Below are 16,065 nucleotides of genomic sequence, written 5' to 3'. Positions count from 1 at the left end.
TTTACAACCAATGGTGCATCATTAAAAAAGAAAAATCACACAGTGCAAACCAGCTCTAAAGAAATATGTTTATTTAAAACTTACATTGAGACAATTAATAGCTTCAACACAAAACAAGATAGCTTTAGGAACATAAAACAAGCTATTTTACAATATAATGTCTCAAAGCGTCCTAAATTCTACATCTCCTCTGACTTAAAGGGAGAGAGCCAAGATTATATTTTCAGTAGAGAAGGGGCTTGGATACTGATAGCCCAAAAAACTCAATGGTGTACCAACTTGAACTAAGTATGTATTTTACAAATAACTCAATGAGCCCTAGCACATGGATGGTAATCTTCAAACATCAAGCAAGCGTAATTTTTCACAAGTGCATTATTATGCAGGAGGATTAAGTTCACAACAAGTGCTCTACTGTATGTGCTTCAATGTCAGACATTCGTAGTGATGCTCAGAGAGTAAGACAAAAGCCCTACCAAGGTAATCAACAAAGCCGTTATTTGGCTATCTAATTAAATTCCTTGAAGCAAGATGACTACTACATTATGTTACTGTTATTGTATTACTCACTCAACTATGAGCTGTTTTGTTTCCAATGACCAGAACACGTTATAATATAGGCATTATAACAGCAACAAAAATGGACTATTCTCAAGAAAGCGACAAACCGGAGTGGACTGTGCCAAAATGTTTGAAAATTAAAGGAGAGACTGAACTGCTTCTCAAATATTCTACAGTTAAATGGCAACCTATAAATACCCTATTTTTCTAGTGAAGGCAGAGAACTTGCTTCACAATTCTGTGGACTTTCAGGAGACAGGAAGTGTGGCCAACATGCCCTTTTTACTTAAGCTTAATTAGATGAAAGTACAAAAAAAAGTCCCTTTAGTTATGCTTGTTAGGCCAAGTAACTAAAATAATACAATTTAGCTTGTCTACCTACAAGAATAGTGTCTTATTAGAACAATATGAAGCAGAGAATGAAGTATTTAAAACATAGCACATGCTACACTAGTCAAGAAACAAAGACGAAAAGCGTGTGCCCTAGAAACTGCCTTACCAGCAGCCTGAAGAGTTTAAAAAACAAAAGCACACAAATCTTTGATAAACATTATCTTTCCAGCTTCAAACCTCTGTTTTCTATCTCTATATAATAGTCAGTATTTTAAAAGTTTTTGGTCCCAACAATACTATATAAAACTGAGTGACCAAAACAAAACTTCATCATGAAGTCAATGAATTGAGATTTGTTAGCAAAATATTTTTGAATTGGCACAGCAAAAGCAAAGTTGGATATCAAGATATACAAGACTAATCATGCAAACTGCAAGTGAGAGGTATTACTTAAACACTAAGCTCACGACTGACATTCTCAATAGATACCATGGATTTGTTTTCTTAAAACCATGGTGGGGTAGGTATAGTTAAGGAATATCCATTCTAAGACAGAAGTAGCACTCAAAATTATATATAAATATTACTTTTTGGTATAATCAATTCCTCTTTTTTCCTTCCACAAAACAAAAACAAAAGCAACAACGAGCACACAAGGTCTGCTGAATATGTGTTAAGCTGTCCTTTTTAAAGCTATATTTTTAACTGCTTAAATTACCAAATGCATTCTTTAAGTTTTCATCAAAAAGGAAACTTCTTTCCCCAAGAGCCATTTTGGGCTTGTGATCATAGTCAGAACCTTTCTAAATACTCTGGAAGTTACTTCCAGTTTAGATTTCAGAATGTCAGCCTTGAACAGATTTAAGCAAATCTGGTTTCCTTCCTTATTAACAAGTTAGTTAGGATATTTCAGAAACACAAGTTATTGATGTGAAGTCACACATGTGAATTCAAATACGAAAATTAGAAATCCAGTCGTCAGGAAAACCTGCACACATCATGCAAGGAAGGACTTACCCCTTCTTTTCAGCCATGGCCTAGGCAGCCTGCTGAGTTAAAAAAACAACAGTTTCAATCAAGTGTTCAAAACCAGATTATACCTAAATCTTAGAGGAGTTAAAACTTGTCACATCCCCTGAAGAAAGACCACCCCCCAAATAACTTGGTAACAATGTCTCAGAAGACAACTCTGAGATAAGATCCAAAAACCTTAAATCACACCTTTTAGAGAGAAACTGTCACTGTAGTGAGCTACTAAAATTATTTCACCACCACCAAGAAAAGGAAGCACTAGCTACCAGTCTATCAGAGAGGAGAACATCACTCAGTGAGCTTCTCTGTCTCATTTGCACAGACCTCTCTCAACTCAGAATTAGCACTTCTCAGAAATGGCTTTTTTCAAAATAACTACAAATGGAAATTGATAAAATGGTAGATGTGGCATAGGATAATATATCTTCATACAGAAATAGGACTTGAAGTTTACTACCCCACCCCAATGGAAATGAAATGGTTTTAAAGCAGATTTCCAATATATTTATTGACAAACTATCCTAGGCAGGAATACTAATTTAGAAATTTCAGGGAAGTTCTTGGTATAGAGTCCAAGGGCTAAATATTAAAAGTCTTGCAGCAAACTGAGAGCCAAAATTTCTGGTTGTGCTTTTTTTGATATTTGATACAATAAGGAGGTTAATTATAACGGACTAGGGGGGAAAAAATCACTTCACTTGGAATTCAACACTTCTAGAACAGCATTCTGGAATGTCTAAGGAGACAGACATTCTGAAAGAAACAAGAAACATAAAATGGACCCCTTTTGCAACACATTAGGGCAAGAGTCCTCTAAGCTAACTGAGTGCTAATTTGTATAAAGCTTTGGAGTGCATTCGAGAATCGAAAAATGCATAAAATAAATAAAAGGTAACTAAAGCAATACATTTTTAAGAGCCATAGTTGTGTACCTAAATTTGGTATTCCAGGGTCAAAGTTCCCATAAAAGTCTAGGGCAACTGGATAAAATAGAACAACCAGGGCTGAGAAACAATAAGGCTTCTCTTTAACCAGTTTCTCTAAATTGTCACTTCCTTCCCATTTTGGAAAACATTTCTTTTAGAAAGGAATGAGGATTCTATACAATATACATTAGAGCAAAATTTAAAATTGAAGGCATTAAGTGTCGATTGTCATAGGCATTATTTACACTCAGTAATTTATCCTCAAATAAGCCTGCAACTCCTGAAGAAAGTGTTTAAATGTTTTAATGCCTTTCATTGCTCAGTCTATATGAACACTACTTTTCTTCTTAAAGAAACAAATTTCACATATATAACTTCCTCTGTATTAAACCAATCAGCTAAAGATCAATACTCTTGTCAACTACCATCATCTCAGAGCAATGGCTCCAAGTCTGTAACAATTGCTGAAGAAATGAAAAATATTCAAAAAATAATGAGCCAATCACAAATTTTTCATCAGTCATCTCTTCTAGAAAGAAACAACAGAATTTCTAGATAAACACATACAATGAATTACCAATGCAAATATTCTGAAATCATCTTGCTGAAATATTGTGCTTTTCCCTTCAAATCTCAGTCTCACTATTGCACACACCTCCTGCAGATGAGGGCTCAAGGCATAAAATCTGCCCTTTTCAAAACCAGCCATTCAGGAAAAAAATCAAAAGGAATATCAAAGTAAATGTGCAAATAAACTGTTGCTTAAAGCATGTTCAAAACAGTAAGTCCCTAAGACAAAGGAGTTTTAACTTGTTGGCAGAAAAACAGCCAAGTGACTATCCCTGGTTTTTCCACTTGTCATTAGTAAGATCTCATTTAGCTAGCACATCCCACACAAACCAAAGACAGAAAAAGACTACAAACCAACAAAAGTTACCATATACTAAATCGAGTTTCCCATTCTTCAGTTTTTTAACTATATTTCCTTTATATGGGGCAATAATCAGTTTAGGTAGAAAATAAGTTATCGACATACTTTTTCAAGTAACAGTCTGGGTCTCCTCAGCCTCACGAAACAGGTACAACTGTTTCAAGCTGCACCTTTTAGAGAATCTAGCATTCGATCTGAGAGCTCGGCACTCGTCGCATGTTTAGGGCATGCCTATGTATTTCTTGCATCTGTCTGATCCGGTCCTTCTGCCACATTAAGTTTTGAGGCATAGGATATCTCTGTGTTCCATGCAAGTACCGGTATGGGATTCTTATGTGGCAAGCCGTGGCTCTACAACGTGGCTGTGGCATGGGAGGAAGAAGCATCCACCGCTTTCTTTCCGCACAGTATCGATAGGCTTCCTTCCGATACTGTTTGTCAATATCATCACTGTTCTTCCAGCCTCCGATAATGAAAACGTCATCTTTGTAGTAGCAGATGGCTGCTCCTTCGATGCTTAGGACTTCTGGAGGTAAGCTTTCAAGGATCTCATCGGAAACTTGACTGGCAATTTTTCTTACTGCCTCTTCATTTTCTAAAGAATAACTCTTAGGACAGCATGATGCTGTCTGATAAAAGTTTGAATTGACCACAGACATTTGGAAAAAACAGTAATTGTCAATAAGTGGCAAAGATTCCACATCTTGCCACTGTCGAGTCTCTGTATCGTAGCATGTAATTACAGCTTTTAGTCCATCTTCCGTGTCCCGGTCCACAGGAGTGCGGGCAGCGATGTATACAAACCGGTCTTCAATGGCTAGCGCTTTGACATCTCGAAGAATCTTTGGTGCGGACTCCAAGTTGTGCCATTTATCTAGCTCGGGATTATAAACAGTCACATCTTTAAAGCCAGGACTAAAGTTGCCATGTCCTCCAATGCTGTAGAGCTTCCCTTTGACTTCTGTTAACCCAAAAGAATGCTTCCTTGTCATCAGACTACAAACATGTTCCCATGTATTCAAATTTGGGTTGTATCTTTCCACAGTTTTAGCAAACCCTGGCTCCATTGATCCAGCAACATACACATAGGACTCTGTTACTGCAACAGCATGTCCATCAAGGTGATTATGAATATGGGGCAGGTTTACCCATCTGTCCTCATCGACAAAATATCCCACACATTCACTTAAATAATCCCCTCCTTCTGACACGCCTCCAATAACCATGATCACGTCCATATTTTGCCCATAGCGAGGTAATAATGAGACATGAGAGGCGGGGTGCTGGAAGGTGCCAGATTGTATGTTTTCAGCCCTCAGAGCATGTCTCTCTACTGCATCGGCCACTAACTTGACGCAAACTTCATTATTGGCCACCAGCCTCTCTGGTTTGACATGCCGAGTAAGGTAAGTAGGTTTCATCTGGGACAATCTCAGCAACTTAAAAAGTTCTTCAAAGTATCTTTCTCTCTCTTCTGCATTTCTCTGAACCCACTTCAGAACTGTTTCAAAGAGAACCTCCTCGGAATCCACCGTAATTTCCAAGTCTGACAGCCAGTCTCGGATGAGATGGAAAGGTAAAGTATAAAACTCTTCATCCTGAATTACTTTGTGGAAATTTCTCCGTATCATATCGGCAGCTTTCAAAGCAAGTTGGCTCAAGGTATACATGTGAGCTAAGCTATGAATGGCCACACAATTGGAGAGATGAAGTTTTTTCTTGAGAAATTCTCCACAAAATTCTTTTAAACGAATTAAAAGGAACCTAAAGATCAAGAAAAAGAAATTTTCAAATGTGCATATTTTTTGTGGTTGCAGTTTAAGAACATCTGAATTATACAAATTAAAATGGTAAGCTTTATCTCACTTTACGCCCAACATCTGAAAAAAAGGCAAAGCTCCCCAAATTAAAAAAGGATTATGCTGGGATGCCTGGGTGGCTCAGTTGGTTGGACGACTGCCTTCGGCTCAGGGCGTGATCCTGGAATCCCGGGATCGAGTCCCACATCGGGCTCCCAGCTCCATGGGGAGTCTGCTTCTCCCTCTGACCTTCTCCTCGCTCATGCTCTCTCTCACTGTCTCTCTCTCTCTCAAATAAATAAATAAAATCTTAAAAAAGGATTATGCTGAAAAGTATATTTAAAAGCATAAAGTCATCTCCATGTAGGATATACTTTAAATTATTTGTATTATATAGTTTATATATAATTATACATGATACATACAACACACACACAGTGGAGATTTCTTCATAATGTAAGGTTTCCTGGAACATATCCTTCGATAAAGTACAACAGAAAAAAAAATATATATACAATTTCACTCATATGTGGGACTTGAGAAACAAAACAAACGTGCAGAGAGAGAGAAACCAAGAAACAGACTCCTTAACTATAGAGAACTGATGGTGGGGCACAGAGTGGCTCGGTCATTAAGCATCTGCCTTCAGCTCAGGTCATGATCCATCCAGGATCCTGGGATGGAGCCCCGCATGGGGCTCCCTGCTCAGCAGGAAGCCTGCTTCTCCCCCCACTCCCCCTGCTTGTGTTCCCTCCCACTGTGTCTCTCTCTGTCAAATAAATAATAAAATCTTAAAAAAAAAACAAACAGATGGTTACCAAAGGGAAGGAGGAGGTTGAAATGGATGATGGGGGATTGGGGAGTGCAGTTATCATGGTGAGCCCTGGGTAACGTATAGAATTGTTGAATTACTGCTGTACACTTGAAACTAATAAAACACTGTATTTAACTATACTGGAATTAAAATTAAAAAAAATTTATTTTATAAAGATTTTATTTATTTATTTGACAGAGAGAGACAGTGAGGGAGGGAACACAAGAAGGGGGAGAGCAGACTTCCCATTGAGCTGGGAGCCTGATGCAGGGTTCAATCCCCGACCCCCAGACCTGAGCTGAAGGCAGACACTTAATGACTGAGCCACCCAGGCACCCCTAAAATAAAAAACTTAATAAAAAATAAAATGCAATAGTCCCACGCTTTATTTTTATTGGCAAAAGTACAAATCCCAATCCCAATTTGTCTATTCCATTCCTGTCCTAATCCCTGGTCAATCACCTGCCTTTTCTTCAATGAGGCAGGGTCTCAGGGAAGATACTTTATTAGGCCTTGACTAAGTGGTACAGGAGCTGTGGCTTCTGGGGGACTATGTCTGCTCAAATATCAGAAGGAACAGCAGTGGAAGCCTCCTGTCAGAGATTTTAATCTCCTCTTACCCAGTTTTCTTCCTGGGCAGCTGCCAAGGGGGGTTGGGGGTGGTGCTGGGAGGGTGTGGCCTGAGCGGGGTTCTAAAGCGGGGGTGGGGGGTAGGGGGGTGGCAAGGCAAACTCAAACAACAGTAACAAAGGTATGAAAGTGGTTTGGCATGCAGCTGAGGAGGAGCTGTCTGCTCACCTAAATTCACTGACACATACTCCCTTGCACAGGGTGTTTGGAAACACCGCTCTATGAAAACAACAGGTAGCATATACTAGGCATGTGACATGTTCTGGGCAGTGTGCTGGATACTTCCTGTTATTTCCTTGAAAGAACCCTTGAAGGAAGGTATGATCAACAGTATATGGGTGGTAGGGACAGGAATGTTGCCTCAGAGATGATGGGTAAGATTAGATGTGATGGTTGCAAGATACTTAGAACACTGTCTAACACCAGGCAGCTGCTAAAGCAGATGGAGAGAAATTAAGAGTTTTAGGTAAACTGCCTGGGGCGTTCTCTCCTCACCTCCAATTCCCCTATAAAGCAGGGGCAAATTTGAAAAATAAGCCCACACAACAGACACAAACATAGCTTGAGTGATTCCAATGACCCTTATCTTGCCATTTTTCATTCAACAAACCTCCCTCTCTCATATCTATACCTGCCCCCATCCTTCCTCACCCTCTAATGAATGACCCAACCCTGGGCTTTGAGAAAACAGAAGCAATCAGGCAGAAACTCCATCTCCCCACCACCCAATCTGCCTGCAGGTCTATCCTAGAACTCTGCATTCCCAGTCCAACTTTTCCATTTTAAATACGGGTTCTGTCCCCTTCCTGGTTTTAAGGGCTTTGCTCCTGCAATTATTCCTCCAATTCTATAACATCAATTTCTCCTCTTCTTCTGATTCATTTTTTTTTTTAAAGCACACAAACAAGATCAAATATCTCCTATCTTGGGCAGGTTGGGGGGTGGGGAGACCTCCTCCAAATATTTCCTGACTCTCCTCCAAATATTTCCACGTGTATCATTATTCTGACCCTCTTTATAGGCTCTTGTTAATGCGATCAGGGACCTCTCTTATTGCCAAATCCAACAATCTATTATGGTTGACAGAGGTGACATGCTCAGGCTACTCTCTCCTCTACACTCTGTGAGACCCATCTCCTCTGCTGGTTCCTTAACATTTTGGAACCCCAGGATGCAATCTTCTTCTTTTTTTTTTTTTTTAAGATTTTATTTATTTATTTGACAGAGACAGAGATCACAAGTAGGCAAGGAGGCAGGCAGAGAGAGAGGAGGAAGTAGGCTCCCTGCTGAGCAGAGAGCCCTCCCAGGACCCTGGGATCATGACCTGAGCCAAAGGCAGAGACTTAACCCACTGAGCCACCCAGGCGGCTGCCAGGACTCCGTCTTGCCCCTTCTCTGTATACACTCTCTTCCTAAGTAATTTCATCCAGTTCCATGGCTTTAATTACCATCTATATGCCATATTCCTCCCAATCCCTAGCTCCAAATGTTCTTACATCCATCCACCTGCCTCCTCAGACATGCCCTGGGCCAAAACCAAACCCCTCATCTTCCTCCCAAACCTGCTTTCCAACACTCTTCCACGTTTAAATAAATAAATAACCCTATCTTACCAATTGCTTGGATCAAAAAAACTAGCAGTCTTTTCCCTTATACTCTACATCAAACACATCAGCAAATGGTCCCTTCTACCTTTAAAACGTATCTGGAATTGAAACGCTAATCACCTTTACTTTTCTTTGATCCAAGCCTCTACCACCATCCCAACCTCCTAATCTCTCTGCTTCTGCCCCAGGAACGCCATCCTTTTTTCAACGCGGCAGATTCTTCAAATCAGACTGCATTGTTCCGCTATCCCCAAAGCAAAATTCTTCAAATCAGACTGCATCATTCCTTTGCCCCCAAACCTTCCCATCTCCTACTCATTCAGAGTAAGAACTCCTTTCGCAAGCTGCAAGCCCTCTGGAACCCAAGCTCCATGGAAACTAGATCCATCCCCATCACCACCCTGAGGGGCCTCTCCCATGCCTCTGCACCTGCATCCATTTGATGGAGCCACACTGGCCTGCTATTCTCTAACATCCAGATAAGCTCCACCTCACGGCCTTTTCAACCTGTGTCCCTTACCTAAAACACTCTTCACCTCATCCGCTTCCGTTCTTTACAAAATGCCTTCTTCATTAGGCATTCTCTATGTATTAAAAAACACAGCTCCTCTCCATCAGCACTTTCTTTCTTTCTTTTTTTTAAAGATTTTATTTATTTATTTGACAGAGATCACAAGTAGGCAGAGAGGCAGGCAGAGAGAGGGGGGAAGCCGGCTCCCCGCCGAGCGAAGGCCCGATGCGGGGCTCAATCCCAGGACCCTGGGATCATGACCTGAGCGGTAGGCAGAGGCTCAACCCACTGAGCCACCCAGGTGTCCCCTGCTATCTACTTTACTTACTTGTTGTCCATCTACTAAGGTACGTGCAGCGAGGAAAGGGGCTTTTGTCTGTTTTGTTCACCACTGCATTTCCAGCACCGGAGAACCCAGTGTCTGATCTGATGCATAACAGGCACTCAATAGGTACTTGTCAAAATAATGTACCTGTAACACAATACTGCCAAAACAGACTCCTCCACAACTTTAAAAATGGCATCCACCTACCTCCTAACCATTCTCTGTAACATCCATTCCTACCCCTCACAATCCATTTCTCATAGTAGCAGAATCGGCCTTTATAATAATTAAATCAGGAGATTTCTTCACCCAGCTTCCCATCGCCCAGTAAAAAAAATCAAGCTTCTTATTTCAATGCGTTTCACACACCCTTCACAGACTAGATCCAGCTCCGCTGGATATTCCCTTTAGTTCTTTAAGCCAAACCGGGTCCTACCAGAAGGCCTTTGCGCTATCTGCCTGGAATGTCCATTTCCCATCTTTGCACGGTAGGGCTTTCTTGCCATTTGGAGGTCGGTTTTAATGTCACCTCCTCAGAAAGGTCTTTCCTCAACCCAAGCACTATCCTTTCATCCTTTTAAAATGTCAACACAGCACTGATCACACGCAGACTTTCTTTTTCATTGCCTTTGTCCCTCCACCTGGAATCTGAGCTCCCTAAGAGCAGGGCGCCCTCGTCAGACCGGCCGCTGCATCCTCAGTACCCAGTGCAGCGGCTGCCCAACGGCATACAGCTGGCGCTCAATAAATACCAAACAAATGCATTTCCTCGGGGCTCCCTCCGGTCGAAACCGTAGGCACTGCCTCCCCCGTCCCCTCCCTGGATGCGACCCTGAGGTGGGGGACATCTACACCTCCCGGCGCGAGGCCCTCCGCATCCCGCCTACCTGTCGGCCAACTCCAGCACCTCGTGCACACTGCCCGTGCTGACGCGGATGCGCCCGGTGTACATGTATTCGATAACGGCTTCCACCGTGTCGGGCTCGGGCCCGGGCTCGGAGCTCCACTTGCGCATCTCCACCCGGCCCGAGCGGGACTCCGAGAACTGGCCCGAGAGTAGGGGCGTGAAGTACTCAGTGGCAGCGGCCAGCACCGAGCGGTGGGCCCGGAACTCGCGGCCTCCCGCGCCGCCGAAGCACAAGGTAATGTCGCAGAAGAGGCCCTGGCGCCTCTGCTCGTTCTGCCTCCAAGACAGCTCCGAGCAGTGAGAGCTGCACTCGAAATCCTCGGCCTCCGGGCCCGGATCGCCCCCGCTCGCCTCCATTGCAGATATGCCAGGCCCAGACCCGAAGTCCACCGTGCCGCTGCCTCGGACTTCGGCGGCCAGCCCTGCCGAACCGGCGGCGGCCGTCTCCATGCTCTCCATCTCCAGCACCTGAAGAGATGCGGCCGCTGCGGCCGCTGCGGCCGCAGCCACCGCCGCCGCCGCCATCTTGACGCCGCCGCGCCCGACCTCCGCAGTCTCGGAACGATCCAGCCGTTCTGGTGCGACACAGAGGGATTCTGGGAATAAATAGTGGGCGCGGGGCGGAGCCGGGCGCCCCTAGTGTGCGCACGCGCGGCCGCGCCCGCCGGGAGCCGTCCCACCTTGGAGAGGGCTCAACGGTGCTGCTCCCCCAGACATCCCACTCGCGAGTCTCCGTGGGAGGGTGGCTCGTCTCCTGCCCCTTAGAGTGGCATGCTCTTCGTGGTCATTATGTACCAAAAGCCACCCTCGATCATCAACCCGTGGTTAGTGTCTCGGGTGGCGACAGTGGACTTCTACTTTTAAAATGAATTTGGAGTAAACGTTACCGAGCTAAGCAGATGAGGGTGAGCAAGTTACTTAGGATCTCTGAACCAATTTATCTTCTATAAAAATGGGATAGTATCTATGTTGGGAGATGACTGTGAGGATTAAATGAAATGATTGTGTTTTACGTAAGTAATCCATCGTTACTGTTGCATACATCTTGTTAAAAAGATGAATAGAAGCCACTTCAGGGGTTAAGCAAGGGAGTGGCTCAATCAGATGAGTGTTTTAAGATATCACGAAATAATGACAAGGTGGCACTAGGGGCACTAGTTAGACCAGATATGGATGGATCAGAGTGATAATGAAAGGATAAACCCATAGAAGACGGCAACCAGAGAAGTGGAGGAAAGGATGACTCCCTTTGCCTTGAGTATCTGGGAAGAGCTTTGGTTCCTCTTCACTGAGAAAGGGAGAGGGACAGATTTAGGGGAGAAGATAGGGTTTTTGTTTTGTTTTTAAATTTCATATATATGTATATATATATGAATATATATATATATATAGGCAGAGGCTTAACCCACTGATATATTTTTAGTAATTTCTATATATAATTATATATATATAACTTCTATATATGTGTATATATATATATGAATATATATATAGGCAGAGGCTTAACCCACTGAGATATATATATATATATATATATTTTTTTTTTTTAGTAATTTCTACACCTGAGTTTGAACTCACAACCCTGAGATTAAGTCCCATGCTCCACTGAGTCAGTCAGGAACCCCCTTAAGGGGTTTTCTTTGAAGCTAATGTTTTGATTAGTTCATTCTTTCTGTGTATATATGTGTGTGTGTGTGTATGAAGAGGTGGATGAACATTTTTTAAAATGACATGTAGAAAACTGTATAGTTCAAAGGAATACAGAAGAAAGGATATGGAGGACATGAGACAGTAGTGTGTCTTCATTGTTACTGATAGTTTATTGAAACCAAACTGATAATACAGATAAGAGACAGAGGTGGCAGCTGCCAGAGTCTTGGATTACAGATGCCAACGGGCTGGAGAGGAGTCCTTGAACCCACACTTCAGTAACAGACCCATAAAACAACTGCATAAATACAGAGAACGAAAGACACAAGACATTTCACAGCTTTTCGCTTTGCATTTGTTTTAAACATACGTATGTTACAACTTTACATTTTAAATTACCACTCCATGTATTTTTTGACAATGGCTAAGGATGCAATGGTCCCATCCCGCTGACATAAGCAGAGTTTGGTTTGCTTATGTACATTTCAGTGAGATACCAAACAAACCCTTAACACGTAACACATAAAAAGATCTTTAAAAATCAGATTAACACAATGTTCTTCGGGTTATATGAGGAAGAAAGGGAAGTGGAAAAATAAGACATTAGTGATGCTTTCAACTGTCTTGATGTCTTAAAAGTTTCATTCCCTTCCTCCAAGGGGGGTAAATTTTATTTTTTAGCATGGAAAAAAGAAAGCAACATCATAACACCTTACAATGAGGAAAAACACGATCCTTACACAGTGCTTAGATGCTTCCATGTAATAAATACAGCATGTAGCAGAGCAAAAGTCACAATTTATTGGCTTGGTTTTTATTTCTATGCTTATAAAAAAAATACTAAGCTTCTTTGTGTGGACTGAACAGTGTTAGCCTGTGGCTGTCTTCGGTGCCTGTACACCGTGGCTGTTTACATTCCAGGCCCATCCTAGAGCAAGCTCCCGTGCCAGCTGTCTGCACACTGTTTGTTTCCCAGGGGAGGAGTTCTTGTCTTCACTTTACTGCAACAGGGTTCCTGGTTCATTACATGCTCATGTGTTCCGGAAGAACATATGAAATATCATCCCATGGGTGACGATAGAGCCCCTGCTTCAGCCTCTTCTGATCGAGATAGTGTCCTGAAATATGGAGCAAAAGCATCTTTTTTTTTTTTTTGAAGATTTATTTATTTATTCTACAGAGAGAGAGAGAAAGACAGAGACAGTGAGAGAGGGAACACAAGCAGAGGGAGTGGTAGTGGGAGAGGGAGAAGCAGGCTCTTCCCAAAGAGCAGAGAACCCAATTCTGGGCTGGATCCCAGGATTCTGGGATCAGGATCTGGGACTAAGGCAGATGCTCTATGACTGAGCCACCCAGGTGCCCCAGGCATCTTTTGATTAAGAGTTGCTGAGTCTGTTAAAAGTTTGGCAGTGGGGAGAGGATAAGGACAAGAAACTTCCTAATACAAAAAAAAAAAAAAAAGAGGAAGTAAATCCAGATCCATTGCATAAGTGGATGGCAGCCTGGGTAAAAGGCAACAGTTAGATTTCATTCTGTTTTCCTGGGCTAGCACTCAGTCGTGTCCGAGAACAAAGGAACAAAGAATAAGGGGAAGTTAAAGTAAGAAAGGAAGGATTAGGAACAATGATGGAGGTAATATGACTCATAGAAACTTACCACATAGGTAAGTGCTATAGCTGAACCATGGGGGGAACCAAACCAAACTGAATTTTTCTTATTCTGCCCCCCCCCCCCGTATTTTATTTATTTAAGAGTGAGCGAGAGCAAGAGAGAGAGAGAGAGGGCGAGCATGGCACAAGAGCACAGGCGGGGCAGAGGGAGAGAGAGAAGCAGACTTTGTGTTGAGCGGGGAGTCCACGAAGGCTTGGATTCCAAGGACCCTGGGGTCATGACCTGAGCTGAAGGCAGACGCTTAACCCACTAAGCCACCCAGGTGCCCCCAAATCGAATTCTTTTTTTTTCCCCCCAAAATTGAATTCTCAGTAACAGCAACAACTACCAACTCACCAATGAAGCCCATACTCCTTCCCAGCACAAAGATGCCATTGAGGGCTCCAATGTCAATATATTCATCAGCTTCCTCCCTGTAACACACAATCAACCTGTGGTTTTAAAACGGCTCACATGACTGCCCTCCTCCCCACAGGCAGTACAACTTCTGCCCTAGAAGAGACACTAGCTCTCTTTGGTTTCAAAGCAGAGAAAGGGTGCTCTGGGTGGTAAGAGTAGAGATGATTTTTGTTTTCTTTATGCCTCTCCATATTTTCTTTTCTTTTCTTTCTTTTAAAGATTTTATTTATTTGACAGACAGAGATCACAAGGAGGCAGAGAGGCAGGCAGAGAGAGAGAGAGAGAGGGAAGCAGGCTCCCTGCCGAGCAGAGAGCCCGATCTGGGGCTCGATCCCAGGACCCTGGGATCATGACCTGAGCCGAAGGCAGAGGCCTTAACCTAGTGAACCACCCAGGCGCCCGGCATATTTTCTAATGTATTCTCTGTAATGAGCATTCACTGCTTTTAGAACTGGAAGGAAAAAAAAAAAAAAGAGCTGGTAGGAAACAGGCATCAGTAATTGTTAAGAAGAAAACGGCCGCAGAGCTCACCGGGTAAAAGACCCACAGTTTCTAAGCATGTCTACAAACGCAACGCCGATGAAACCGTCTACGTTCAGGATAAGATTTGGTTTCTGGGAAGACAAAAAAGTCAAAGCACTTATCATTATTTCTCATTTTCTCTTTGTAAAATTTCCACAATTACTACTACTAACCTAACTACAGATCCTGACCACAATTTACAAACCTCCCACCAAAACATCCCAGCTGGTTAGGAGAGGAAGTGTCAGTTTAACTCCCAATGTCTAGCAGAGGACCCAACACCTCGCTGAAACGGGATACATATCTGTTGAACTTAGTAGTGCAACAGAAGTAGAATTTCCCAGAAAACCAGGTTTGATTTTTGGCTGCACACAAAATGTAGGCTGGCTCTTATTTCCCACCAAGTAATGCACCGACAGTCTATGATTTGGGAATTAGGGACATTTTCTCTTTTACCTTTGAGGTGGTAATCTTCTCGACTTCCAGAGCATAGTCAAGCAGAGGGGTGGCGGGGAAGTGCTGTTTGACGTAATCCTTGAGGATCTGCACGCGCATGTCTGGGTTGTTTATCTAGAAAGTGACCCAAAGTTACAGAGGAACCTACCCTAATACCACTATTAAGAGACATGTCTCGGGGCACCTGGGTGGCTCAGTGGGTTAATGCTTCTGCCTTCAGGTTGTGATCCTGGGGTCCTGGGATCAAGCCCTGCGTTGGGTTCTCTGCTCAGCGGGGAGCCTGCTTCCCTTCCTCTCTCTCTGCCTGCCTCTCTGCCTACTTGTGATCTCTGTCTGTTAGATGAGTAAATAAAATCTTAAAAAAAATAAAAGAGAGAGAAACATGTCTGGGCTCCTGCCACAGATGAACACAAATGACTGTATTACAACTGGGAGGTGTGTTTCAGGGACCTGACCCACGTGTTGGATTCCATGTGGCACAGGTGATGACACTGTGCCACATGGTTTCTAAAGTCTATTATGTCACCAACAAGGAACTGAGACCTGGAGATGTTAACTGTATTCACCACAGGCCTCGGCCTCCATTTAAGCAGCAGGGGGCTAGGGCTCATCTACTCTACCACTGAAAGTCTTTGGTTCTGGCCACTAACCATGCTGCCCCCCCGGTCAGCAGCCTCATCAAGCTATGACAAAGTTAGCAGAGTTCTTTTTTCAACTGGCAAGCACTTACTGGTGTGGGGCAGCAGAGCACCCCTGCGATTTTAAGGAAAGCCCTGGATCTCCCATGCTTGAGGCCACACCATCTACTAAGAGACCCAGGCTAAGCAATAACTGATCAGCGTTCAGGCATCAGCCGATTCCCAATACTAAGTGACCTCCGGCTCCCAAGTAGAAGGCGCTGCTCCAGTCCACAGCGCAGAGCCTCTTTTGGATACAATGTCGGAACCCTGCTGCCACATTCAAGCTTTTGGGTTTTTCCCTTTCTGGAGTC

At 43.1% G+C, this 16,065-nt stretch overlaps 2 protein-coding genes across 4 annotated transcripts in view; both read right to left on the bottom strand.

The window, feature by feature from the left end:
• Positions 1-54: 54 nt before the first annotated feature.
• Positions 55-10,937, bottom strand: KLHL11 (kelch like family member 11). Of its 2 annotated transcripts, XR_006384523.1 has the most exons (3): positions 10,357-10,937; positions 3,889-5,547; positions 55-1,943 (listed from the first exon to the last, which is right to left on the bottom strand). XR_006384523.1 is itself a non-coding variant. In XM_044247940.1 (2 exons), exons 1-2 carry the CDS (start codon positions 10,899-10,901, stop codon positions 3,966-3,968), a joined length of 2,127 nt encoding a protein of 708 aa, XP_044103875.1. In that variant the 5' UTR covers positions 10,902-10,937; the 3' UTR covers positions 55-3,965. The 2 variants fall into 2 exon arrangements, 1 of the variants encoding a protein (XP_044103875.1); XM_044247940.1 differs by having other exon boundaries at positions 55-5,547.
• Positions 10,938-12,171: 1,234 nt separating this feature from the next.
• The window catches only part of ACLY (ATP citrate lyase), a 44,144-nt gene continuing 40,250 nt past the window's right edge, over positions 12,172-16,065 (bottom strand). For both annotated transcript variants that reach the window (XM_044247937.1, XM_044247938.1), the window contains 4 exons: positions 15,075-15,188; positions 14,628-14,710; positions 14,034-14,110; positions 12,172-13,144 (listed from right to left, as the gene is read on the bottom strand). In XM_044247937.1, the coding sequence (XP_044103872.1) occupies positions 13,050-13,144; positions 14,034-14,110; positions 14,628-14,710; positions 15,075-15,188 (369 nt within the window). In that variant the 3' untranslated portion in view covers positions 12,172-13,049. The remainder of the gene's footprint in view (positions 13,145-14,033; positions 14,111-14,627; positions 14,711-15,074; positions 15,189-16,065) is intronic.

Source organism: Neovison vison, chromosome 5 (assembly GCF_020171115.1).
Source record: "Neovison vison isolate M4711 chromosome 5, ASM_NN_V1, whole genome shotgun sequence".
Classification (NCBI taxonomy): Eukaryota; Metazoa; Chordata; class Mammalia; order Carnivora; family Mustelidae; genus Neogale; species Neogale vison.
The sequence above is the reverse complement of the archived record's forward strand: the minus strand, read 5'-3'. Positions and strand labels throughout refer to the sequence as shown.